General features: G+C 40.5%; 1 protein-coding gene across 3 annotated transcripts in view; it reads left to right on the forward strand.

Moving 5' to 3' along the window:
- The window catches only part of CPNE4 (copine 4), a 1,706,709-nt gene that overhangs the window by 932,628 nt on the left and 760,850 nt on the right, over positions 1-13,231 (forward strand). For all 3 annotated transcript variants that reach the window (XM_069648719.1, XM_069648721.1, XM_069648720.1), the window contains exon 4: positions 1,101-1,172. In XM_069648719.1, the coding sequence (XP_069504820.1) occupies positions 1,101-1,172 (72 nt within the window). The remainder of the gene's footprint in view (positions 1-1,100; positions 1,173-13,231) is intronic.

The following is a 13,231-nucleotide window of genomic DNA, read 5'->3' on the forward strand; positions in this document are numbered from 1 at the left end:
ACAGCTACTGCCCTGTTCTGTACTCAAGATGCCACCATACACCACTTTCTAATATGGCCCACATTTGTAGCCAGAACGCCTCCGTCTCGGCACCCTTGTGCCTCTGAATGTGCAGGGAGCCACAGGACACACCTTTGGCAGTACATGCAACTTCAATGGGCCATGGAAGGTTGAGAAGCAAAACGCATGCAGCCTTGTATGGCCCATTAGGCATACGAGCAAAGGTCCTAGAACTGTCAACTTTCAAAGGGAAACCACGTGTTCCTGTATAGTTCGTGCCAGCCCAGTAGTGCTGACATGTATTGTCCATAATTGGTGGCAGTGCCTGTGTCACCCAATACAGATGAGCCACCCCTCAAGATTGTTATGGCTCATCCCTAGTTATTCTTGTTAGGTGTTAGCTGAGTGATGCAGAAGCAGATAAATACAATGGGCCTCATTACAACCCAGGCGGTAAGTTCCCTACTTTAGCACCATGGTGTAAACTCCGTTTACACCATGGTGGATGGCGGATTTACCGCCCCATTCCAAGGTGAGTGGGACGGTAAATCCCCATTCCCCATTTACCCTTCCCCATTCCTATTTTTGCCCCATAGGGCATAATGGGAGTGGGGAAGGCGCTAATTATGGCACTGTAAATTACGGTGTTAGCGCCTTGCATTTTAACGCCTGCTAAAAACCTTAACGCCTGGGTTGTAATGAGGCCCAATGCTACATAAAGAACGTTCCAAAGGCTGCCTAAATGTTGCAATGTCTTTGGGGGACGGAGTTCGTCAAAATCTTCCTTTTAAGATGTACAAATGATGGGCATGTTGGAGTAGTTGGGGACACACTCTCTCTTTGTGGAAACGTTTCAGTACATGATTTTAAGCATGATTTTAAGCAATTGAAGACACACCTTGTAAATGTAGGCAGATATGTGTGTTTAACCATGTCAGGATCTAAAAGTCTGGGGTGCAACATGCCCGTTCTTTGCAATTGGGCTACTGTCGTGAATCCCATTGCAGAATGTTAACATTACACTTCCCTCAAGATTGCATTGAAATGCATTCCAGTTGTTTTATGTAATTCTTATTAATGTTGTGTTTGTTTTCTTGCAGATCGTTTCACAGAGAAAACTTTCCAAATCTTTACTTAAGCATGGAAACACAGCAGGGAAATCATCTATTACGGTAAGTCTCTGACACAATGTGTCACACATATTAGACGTATCACACTCCATGTCAATGGAATCCAGCCGCAGCCACGGTCACCCGCCGCCATGCACCTGTAATCATTCACTACTTGATTTCACATCGCACAACACCTCTGCCATTAGAATGCATCTAAGTCCCACACCAAAAATCTGGTCTGGCTGGACACATAATAGCTTCCTGGGCTTGCATAATCTCCCGGCAACCTCAAACCACCCATCCACAAGTGTTCTCGACATGATTTGCTGGCAGGGACTTGGCCACCCCTATATCCTCAGTAGTCTCCTTTCATATTCATATCCTCCCCGTGCACCCAAAGCAATTAAATTATAGTAACGCTTGCCGCATGAAGAGACCTTCGCTGCTTGGGTCTCTTAGATTCGATGAATTCATGCAAAGTACCAAAAGTACATATTTGTAGTTACATGTACATAACTAATATTTCCATATGCTTTTTTGTGCAGGAGCATTTGCGATCTGCCATGTTGCGGACTTACGACCAAAAATCATGCAATTCGGATTTTAACCACTTGATATCACTGTGCATGCAATGTAAATACATTGAATGCATTATAAGGATGTAAAAGCATTTTGACAATTTGTTGTCTAGTACTCTCCCAATTATACTCTTGTGGGGCCCTCCCTTCACATTCGGTTTTTCTGGGATCTCTTTTTCATAAGTAGCATCTCATGTTTGAGATCTATCTGTGTGTCTGCTACACAAGGGTTCACTGTAAGGGCCCCTGCTTCTGCATGGAACCAATACTTTGCTGTATAAAACGCCTAATATATATATATATATATATATATATATATATATATATATATATATATATATATATATATATATATATATGTGTGTGTATGTATATTCAATGAAAAAACCTTGTTAAAGGGATGGTATGGTTACAAGTAAAACTGAAAAACCTCAGAAATTCGCCAGTTATCCCCTGTTCCAGCCCCTACAATGATGGATGCAGGCCATTAGAACCCCAGGTAGCCAAAGAGGTAACCTGGGGTGCTAAAAAAAAGGATTTTTCTTCCTAGACCGGGGTGCGCACGGCGACCCAATGTAGGAATGAAAATCCTTTTCCAAGATGGCCACCATGGAATGGGAAGGAGGGATATGTACAGAGCCCCTCTTCCCTTTCCATGGCACCCTGCAGAAGGTGTATAGAGAACCCTATGACCATATTACCACGCGCAATTCTTTTTTTCCCCTTTCAAAACTATCCCAATTTTGAAAAACTTTACCACATAGCCAGTCCCTGGTGGACATGACCACTTTATCCCCATTGGTCGTCCTTCGTGGTCATAGGCAGTAGCCAGATTGTCCGGGCCATGACCTTATGCCATACCCAGACAATCTGGCCACTGCTCATGGCCACAGGCTATACCTCAGTCACCAAATGTATATCACAATTTGTTGTACCTACATTATGACAGTTGTCAAAAAATAAACCATGGACACATTTGCAAAACCATGCTTTCAGTTCCTTGCTAATGCTCCTTAAACATGTTTTCCCATGTTTAGTTTTTTTCAACAAAAGTGTCAAAATGTACATACAAACAATAGTCATATAACGTAGCCACCACTTGACAAAATCCATTCACACTTTGCACAAACATTCAAGGTTGGGTCTCTAATATTTCTGAAAACTTTTTTCCTCATTTATCAAATGGCAACAAAGTTATAAGCCATCTGAAAATGTTGAGGACACCCCCTCTAATTTAGAGCCCTCTTGAAAAAAAAACACCAATCTTTGTAAAAAATGTCTAGATCTAAAATATTTCTGCAATCTTTTGTGCAGATTAGTCAAATGGCACTGCATGTATAAGCCTTTACAATCTTTTGCCCCCCCCCTATCATTTTGTTCCCTCTTGACAAAACAGCACCATACATTCCAAACCATTCAGAATCAGGTTTAGAATGAAATTTGAAAATTCCATGCATTTTCAATGAGTGGCGCCAAAAATAGTTAAAACTTATAAAGTTATAAGCCATCCAAAAACTGCTTTTCACCAAACCTGTAATGCACAAATAAGCATAAATGCCCTCGAACATCTAATATATTTGCGGACATCACAGGACTGCCCCGGACTGTTTGTGGAATCGGAGAAGAAAGACAGCCGTTTTTTGGCTTTTTAAGGCAATATCCCATCCCATCCTTATAACTCCTCACCTTCCCAGAGATTGTTTCATTAGTTTGACAAGTGCAATGTTGTGTTGTTGAATATGTTTTTACCGTGATGTTTGCGGACACCGGCGGATGTCCGTGAATCTAACATGACAGGCGTTTCCAAAAATCTGATGCGCCTCATGTTTTTATTGACCAATCAGCAGGCACGTCCGATACCTGCTGACATATTGTCACCCTCTAGACCAATCAGAGGCCCATCCCTGAACTGAACAGTGAAGTGAGTCTGCGGGCCGAACCCAGCTATCACTATTTTTATTTGCCATACTTTTTTGTCATTTCAGACCAAATTTACAAAAGAACGTTTTTGGGACCAAGCCGCTGCTCTTGCTACAAATTTGGTGAAAATCTATCCAGCGGTTTGGGCTGTAGGCATGAGCAAAATCTTTTTTCCATTCTGTCTATGGGAAAAAACCACACATTTTGGGGCCCCCTTATAACTATGCCCACCCTTCATGAAACCTCACCAGACTTCGCTGGATCGATCTGACGGGGCCATATACTTATTTCACAAAGTTTCGTGAGGATTATTCCATGGTGGCAAAGTTATAAGCCACCCAAAAGGTGCTCTTCTTATGAGTTGAGCAACTTAACCATAACTACTGCAGGCCCTGTAATGTATGTATACCAACAGATCAGACTTCAATTGGAAACTGTAGTAAACATTGCTATATTAATTAATACTTTTTACGAAGTGTCGACTAAATGTATCATACTTCAATGAGGTCTTAATGCTTGACCTATTACCTTAACCGCAGGAATTTTCAAGCATGTGACTTTTTTCTGCAATCACTATTTTTCAACAGTCATTAGATAACCTGCCCTTCACTCAATAATATTGTACATGCAGGCCAGTAAAATGGGAACACTGTGTCAAAGGAATTCCATATATTTTGCAAATGAGAAGATTCACAAATATTTCATCGATTTTAACATATATATACTCAGAATCAAACTATGTGAAAACGTGTGAACAAGGGCTGTGGAACCAGTGAAAAATATCACGTTGGGAAAGATATTGTTTATTAGACTGATCACATGAATACATGTGAAATACAATACATTACCCCTAATGGCTGCCTTCAGGTGTGATCTGTGAGATAGACAAGTGCATTTTTGACATTTTAAGAGAATTACACATAAAAGGACACATTACAAGCACAGGACTGCATATCATTCAGTTAATATATTTCACAGATATGAAATATATTTTTGGTATCCAGGAGATAGAAGGGTGAAATCACAGGTCATTTGTGGTATAATCCCAAAAAAGCACATTATCCTAGCTAACATCACAGGTATTGTCATTACCCGGTTTAATGGTATTCAATTTGTTGACCTGTCAAAGATAAAGGATTGAGCCAGTCTTGCCGGGATTTGATCTTTTGTTGGTGCAGGGTGGCTATGAATGTCAGAGGGAAGCACTTAACTCCCCAGAGCAACTTGCTGGCTAACTCACATACCTCAATCAACAGCAGACAGCCATCAGTAAGCATGAAATTGAATCATAAACTTAGTATAGACTTAGCCCCATGTTCTTAGAATCTAGTATCATTGATTATTTTGATGATAGCTGAATAATTTACAACCAACATAAATCATCCAGGGCAGAGATGGCACCAAACACAAGTATTAACAGGTGAAAAGCAGTGAAAGGTGATTTGTGTTCAACAAAACAGCAAATTGGATGGTACTGGCATAAAATTAGCTTGGGTGGCGAATTGCGAATAAAAACGATTTTTCACGGGGATAAAAGATAAAAGCAAATATTTTGTTTAAAAAATGAGTCCATTTTTTTTAAAGTAGTTCTTCCAAAAAATTCTATTTGTTGAAAAAAAGGCATTAGGGACACAAAAAATATTTCGAATTCGATATTTCCCTTTCAAAAGAGGAGCGGAACGGTAGCGCGTAGCTGTAGTGACACGCTCCAAGAGGCTAAGCCTAGATCAACACTTATTACACAGCCATATCAATTTTCCTTCTTTCCTCATCTAAGAAGGAAAGAGCTATGTTTTAAGAGTGTGCCCTCTCAACAGCAAGCCAGCTTGTTGCTGTGCATGTTGCTTATGGTTTTATCTGACAATGGCCCCCTTCCGTTTACTTTTAAAACTTTTGAAATAGGTGATGCATGTGCAGTTGTAAAAACTTTATATTTGTTTTGTTTTTTTGCACTTTGATATTTTTTGTGCTGGCATCAGTATTCGAACCCCTGCTGCTGTGTTAATAATTTGGGAATTATTGCAGGGCAGAATTTTAGGGAGAAATGTATTGATGTCATAAATTATCAAATTGAAATATACATGATACCCTTTTTGGGTTGTTGAGAATCTTGTAGATTGGAAGCGTATATTAGGACATGAGGGCAGAATTAGATGCTTTACTTAAACTCCCAGCAGATTGACTGCAGTATAAGCAAGTGTCGACTCTGTTACAGGTGGGTGAAATTGTTCAATTATAGGGGTGTGCTAAATTTCTCAATTTCGTTCATCAGGAAAATTGGCGGAATGAAGGAACAATTTGCCCGATCTATCATTTTAGCCTGCAGGGAAAAATTGGCATTTTGAAAAATAAAATTTCAAGTATTTTGACACCTTAAATTTCGTTTTCCCCATATTTTCAAAATTTGGTGTTTTACAGACACAACAATATAAGAATTCAGGGAAAAACGAAAGCCCAGCCTTCTCTTTAGAACTTGTGCATCAGCAGGTTACCCAAATCACTCATTGTGTGGATATTTAAAATTATTGGATATGTTTCCAATCCCTTTATCATTGACACATCCGTGTACCCACAGTTAAAAAGCAATGACCACTTATGTCTTCATATTAAATTGCATGGTCGGTGCTGGCATGGAGTATGTATCTCGTTTGAAATGTTAACTAATGTTTGCATCTAAAAATCCACTATATGTATTCTAATGGAGAGTGGTTATTAATTACACATGTCACGAAATGTCGACCGGTTTCAGCAGAAAAAAATAAATCAATACATGTTGGTTCAGTAGCTTTGAACTCTTTCACCATGTGCTCTGTCTGCTGGGGCTTGTTTATGCCTTGAAATATGCAACTGAGTGACTGCGAGAAATAGCCTTTGAACTCTCTCGCAATTGGCAATTTCTGGTTTTGCACTGTCGGCATTAAACCTTAAGAGCTTGAAATATGTCTCTTGGAACCAGACACAAGCTGCAATCCGTAATCCTGGTCCGCCAAAGGAAATGTGTCACTACTCAAAACATTGACCAGGGTTGTGTAGGCCCTGTGCAGTAGGTAATCTCATTCCAGTTACGCAGAGTTTGCTGGACTGCCACCCCTCCACCCCCATCTTTACAAGTTCAATCAGAATAAGCAAGCATGAATACCATTTGTACTGATCTCAGAATGTCAGAGCAAAAACTCCCGAAATCTATTCACTTGCAGAAGACTAGATCCATTATGGCACAGAGATTAGGGGAAGCTGCTGTTACAGTATCTGGGGGTGCAAAAGGTCAGAAGCACAGATGAAGCCATATGTTAAGACTAATGCAACACCCATAGTAGGTTAAAAATGTCAGACTTTTATTCAACGGCTACTGCGAGCACTGATTTTATGGGGTCTAACCCAACAAAATCACATCGGACTGAATATCTGATTGACATGACAGATGTTAGATTCTTGAATGGTGTTTGTTCGATTGGTTGTTTGGCTTTTGATTTGGATCATGTTAATAGCAATGAATCACAAGTTCCCGCCCGTTTAGTAGGAACTGCTCAGTTGCTGGATGGAGATATCTCTGGCATTAATAGTGAAATAAACCTGGCACTCCCTCACAACTGCTCAATCTTCCCTCTACTAGCAATCTAGCACAAGGACCAGATATTACGGGCCCTAAGATTTTACATCATACTTTGAGGGAAGCATACAAGCAAATAAAGCTTAATTCTCCTTCAATTTCAGCCCTCAATTCTGTTGTTAGCGCATACATTGAATTAAATGATAACATTAAAGATGAAGTGAAAGCTCACACTTTAATCTTGAGGAAGCTAAATGTTAAGATGGACGTATTAAGTCATTGGATGTTCAATCAGACTAAAATGAATGCTATAAAGAGATGTGATAAGCAGGTTGGTACAACAGAAGTAGTTATACAACAGCAACTTCTAAATAGTATTGACGGTGGACATTTTTCACATGTTGTGGTCGACTTAGTCGACATTGAGCACACTGAAAATTCGTTCAATAAAATAGCTTTGAGTGACCAGATTGACGACACACTAAGAGTGGATGTTAATGTATCCCAAGAATTACTGAAAAAGGGGCAAACAGTTGTAGCTGCCTCGCAGCAGTTATCCTCTATGAGCACGGATGGTGACACATTTCTACATGAAGTGGATGTGATTGATATTGTGAATATAGAACCGTTGTCTAATGACACATCTATGAGTGTGCAGACCAGGTTAAGCAGGGTTTGGGGGGGGAGGGGTTAAGGGAGGTTGTCATTCTCCCTTAAAATTTATCAAGAAAGAGAGGAAATCGAAAAATGGGAAAAGAAATCAACATAGATTCAACTCCCAGAAATGTCTAAGAAATCTCCAACTGGATGATGAGGTAGCCCCCATTACGCTGACTGAGAAACCTTCTGATAATGTGCCATTAGAAGTTTCACAAATAAACAATGCAACACAAACAGAGAAAATTTTAACACAGTTTATATTGATCTAACCAAACATAATAAAGACCTATCACTTACTAAAGTGTCGGATATTGATGCAATACAAAATAGCAACTCAGTGTAGAGGAGCAGCTGTATGCCTCTGCAGGAAATCCCGCCCCTACCTCCCATATGTTGGAGACCTGAGATTGTGCCGTGTTTGACACCTGCAGTTGTGCCAATACCGCAGTGTGAGTTCGAAAGAAGATAACCACTGAGACAACCGTACCAAATGTACCCCCAAAGTGAAGACAACCTAAGGGAGGAACTCCCTGAAGGAATATGAAAAAGAGCAAAGAAAGAAGCTAGTGACATCACAAGAGACATGTACAACGTCCCGAGATACTGGCTGAAGTGGATGTATGGATCCTACAGAAACTAATGCCGAAGTAAAGAAGGAAGTGAACTTTTAAATACGAAAAAGAAGACTACACGTGCACAAAGTGCTGTGGAGAATCAACTATTCAATAATTGTACAGGTGCCGAAACACAAGTAGACTAATTCATCATAGAAGCTGGCTATACATAGTAATAGAATGCAAGTGAAGCAGCCATTATATAGAAACTGGAAATCAGTATCATGAATTTAAAATGCCAGGACCCATGAAGAGGAAAGGCAAAACTGAGTTGCAGCAAGAAAAAGCAGAACCGTGGAGCTGCATGGCGAGGATATCTGGCCTGGAGTCAAGAATGAATCCGCCAAGGTCAGCTATCTATTCTGGAAAGGAGCGAACGTGCGAAGAATGAATCATCCCTTGTTAAGGGGCAAAGAAACAACATTCAGAATGCCAGGTTTTATTCATTTAAAGCATTTAAAACCTGCAAAATGAACCAAATATTGATCTCCTGTCACCTGAGTCAAGGATGAAAATAGAGTTCGGACTTGGAGTCCCAGAACATGATAGTGAGTGCTCTCACTCCCATGTATTCTAAAGACAAGGATACTTTTGCAAGGCCACATTCAAAGACAATCTTCATGGTAGAAGGCATGGGTGATGAGAGATGCTGGGCTAATTGGGAGGGAGGCAGTGTCATGCCTCATCTCATTGCACCTGGGTCTGAGTTTGTGTGCTGCTAAGTGAACCGAATGTTCCAGACATGGCACAGACATGCCAACCAATTATATTAGTCCATATAACAAAGGACCTCAAAGTTTGAAAACTGAGAAACTGTGTATCTAATGTTTCTGTAGATTACATGTTTTAGAGGTAGGCATATGTTGTCCACCTAACAGTGGGCAGCAATCCCAATCCTAGTTCCTATAGAAAGCATACTTAGATGTTCCCCTTAAGCCAATCCCGACCCTTAGTAGGTTTTTTTATTATTTGCCATGTAGTATGACGTCACCTCTGAGGTATTTTTGATATAAAAGGTATTATTTGTGTGAAGATCGCTGAGAGAACCTGAATGTCTTTCCTTTGATGCTCATTGTAAACTCCCTGTTTTAGATAATTGTTAATAAAACAGTACTTTGCCATCTTCCAGAGTTGGTTCGGTTATTTGGATTTTTAGTTATTCTGTGTGATCCCATCCATTACATGAGCATTCCTAAAAGGCCCTAAGCTCAACGGGCCCCCAGACAGCACACTCGGTCGGGGAAATGGTACCACTACCTCACTGGTTAATTCGGGAAACAGTGAATTTAGAGGTTTTTAAATGACCCAGATGGCTGGCTCTGACATTGTAGAAAATTTTAAAAAGGTTGAACCAGAGCAGACAGCTTTAAATATAAAATATAAAACCAAGCTCTGAAGTGAAAGATTGCTGGGCGGACATTTTTAATATGCCACAGCAACTGGACGATGTAAAAGAAGGTTTGCCGAAAAATCAGCAAAAACAATGTTAATTCCTATGAACAGATGAGTAGTGTGCAGGAGAAGCAGATAACTGTGGGAGAGGACAATCCGAGTGCCTTCGTGGAATGTGGAGGTCCCCCAGTAAGAACAATGGCAGATAGAGATTGCTTAATCAAGTTATTTGACTAAAAGGACAGATCCTCATTCAAAGATAATAGGGAGCGTGTGGATTCCCTGGAAAGAACAACGGCAGACAGAGATTGTCTAATTAAACTATTCAACCTGAAGGATAGATCCTTATTTAAACATACTATGCACTTTAAAGGCACATCCAAAGTAGACAGTCACTCTCAGTTGGAACAGAGTGCAGTGGACAATGGGCCTCATTACAAGTAGGGCGGTAAGGGTTAACAGTCACCGGTAATGAGACCGGTGCTGTTAAACCCTTACCGCCCTACTACGAGTTCCCTTTGCGGGTCTTTTAGCAGGCGTTAAGGACGGGACCCGTAAAGGGACTTTAGAGCTAATAATGGTACCGTAATTTACGGTACCGTTATTAGCGCCTTCCCTATTCCCATTGAGCCCATGGGGGCTCAAATGGGGAAGGGCCCTGGTGAATGGGGAATTACTGGTCCCACCAACCTTGGAATGGACCGGTAATTGCTCCATTCACCAGGGCGGAATCGGTACGAGTTTGGAGGCAGCCATGCCGCAAATAGCGGCGTTGTTACCTCCAAACTCGGAATGTGGCCCAATGACTCTGATAGTAAACAAATGTGTGAAATGTATATTGAACGCAGACCACATTATTCGTAATTGAGACAATTTATTAAAACTGTTCCATGAACTTCCTGCGCTTGAAAGAATTTCCACTCAACACATAAATTATGTCAGTTTTCCTTATGAAACTAGGACAGACTTGGTTGAGATCCATTTAAAGTCACCTTTTGTAATGAGGTCTATACTGGACAAAGAATGTGACTTATTAAAACTCGTTTGCATAGTCTACCAAGACAGAGAAGAAATTAGACCATTGGTTCATGAAAATGATACAATCTTTAATAGTCTAATGGTGGAACATGATGCTCAATTAAGCACTGAAAACCTCCTACGGGGGTTTTGTGGTGCTATCCGGGATTGGCTGAGTAAATTGAGCTTGATTGACTCACAGGGTGACTGGGCATGGATGCTAGAATCCTTGAAGTGCGAGCTTGCCAAGGCCGAAAGTGGGACTGGGACCTCTGACGCAGGACGGCACTAGTTTAGTGCTATGGAATACAAGGGGTTTTAATAGTTTTATAAATAATGAAAACACAAATAATCTTTTCAAATTTGGGGATATGATCCTCTTGCAGGAAACATGACTGACTAAAAAAATCGATGGATTTTCCATGCTGCATCAATTAGCTCATAAACCAACCTCGGGTCGCCCTTCAGGAGGTCTCTTAGTTGCCCGCTGGATTTCGAAATTCAAACTTTTAAATATCATTTCCGATGAAACCCCAGGTGTGTTAGCAGTCTCAGTGGAATTAAGAGCAGATGATAAAATATGGATTAGGCTGGTCTTTAATCTAAATTGGAATCAGATGGTCATGGATTTAGATCTCTAATTAAATCAGACATCAGACACCATAGGTATGTAGTTATCAAGTGGGGAAACTTACGTAATCATGGCGGGAGATCTCAACTGCAGTGACCTATTTGTACATAAAATCACTAAAGATAAAAACCTCTGTAATATTATAAAGGGGGAGTACTTTATTACTGAGTGGGATTTGTTGATGTAAATGGCAATCGGGCAGGTGGATCTGCAGAAAAGGCGACCTGGAAAAGAGGCAATCCATCATCTAATATAGACCATCCCGATTATTGTTCGATTCATGTAATTCTTTTGAGGTTAAATCAACAGGATTTAGTGATCACAATATACTCTCAGCTAACCTAAAGCTTAGTAGTAACCCCATGTATTCCTATAACAACCCGAATCTAATTGTTGATGGTGGAGGTAACCGCGTTAAAAAATGTAGTAGGGGTGGCACGAATCTGGCAAGTAAATTGGAATATTTTACTATTTGGGTTAAGTTGGAGGAATCGATCGATGGTTGTACCACCAGGGGGTTTCAGGAGTTTATATGGTTAAACAGATTCCAAAAAATCTCCAAATTAGAAGCTCCACACATGTTCATCAGTTTGACTCTGCAGTATGGGAACGAAATAAAAAGCTATGGATACATTTTACACAATTGCAGTTAAATTACCTTGAACTGGATAAGTATCTTAAACAGAAGTAGCCGTAAACAAGATCATGAGCACTTCTGTGAAATGGGTGCAGTCTGTGCACATGAAATGTGTGCTGTTTTGTGACAGAATTTGCAACAGTATTGAAAGAAAGCTTTGCGAATCAGACCCATTGCCCACATAGACATATGCAAATTCGGGGCATCCTTTCACAAGGCGATGAACTCTCAGACTCAAACTAATATGGTATTAAAGGTAAACGCCTTGTATGGGCACCAACCTGAACTCAAATGCAAACTGCTCCTAATTGCAATGATTGCTTCCCCATGAATCTCCGCGCAATCCGGCGTAATGACGAGGTTACAGTAGGACTTTGGCAATGTGTTTTCTGCTTTGATGGATAATTCAGAGTACAGGGTAATCTATTTTATTACCGAAGACTTGAAAGGAATGAGTCATCGCTGCTCCATCTTTCTGCTCCCTGTGGTGGAAAACAATACCAAATGACCCACTTTCCACAGACCTAATGTGTTCTCTTGAAATCCTCGGTGCTGAAAAACTCCCTTAACTGTTTTCATATGCAAAAACCCCTCTAGAGGTGTGATAGGTTATTTTTGCAAAGATATGATTCATACTAGATAGTGATTGTGATAAACATTTTGTTTCGGGAAAATGACTAAAGAAAAGGTCCTGTACCCTAAAAACTAGAGGCCTCATTACCGGTTTGGCTGCCAAACTCAATTACCATCGCTGCATAGTATGCAATGACAGTAATGGGACACATGACTATGGGCCTAATTCATGGACCGTTTAGCGGGGTACTGCCATCAAACACATTGAAACGGGCCTCATTCACAGAGCGGTTCAAAGTATATTTTTGCAGTGCAAATTGACTTTTCACTGCAAAAGTAGCACTGCACTTTCCGCGTAGGAAACACACTCATAGTCTTCTCTTTATCTTTATGAATGAAGGCACTTGGCTGGATGGGAATTGGCTGCAGTAAATGAGTGTAGATCACAAAAAAGTACTAAGTCAGTGCTCCTTAGTGCTTTTTAAAAAATGTAGGCCTATTTAGCATGCTGAAAAGAGTACTTCTGAAGTGCAAAGTCACTTTGCTC

The sequence above is a fragment of the Ambystoma mexicanum genome, chromosome 2q, assembly GCF_040938575.1.
Source record: "Ambystoma mexicanum isolate Mex_15411 chromosome 2q, UKY_AmexF1_1, whole genome shotgun sequence".
Taxonomy (NCBI): Eukaryota; Metazoa; Chordata; class Amphibia; order Caudata; family Ambystomatidae; genus Ambystoma; species Ambystoma mexicanum.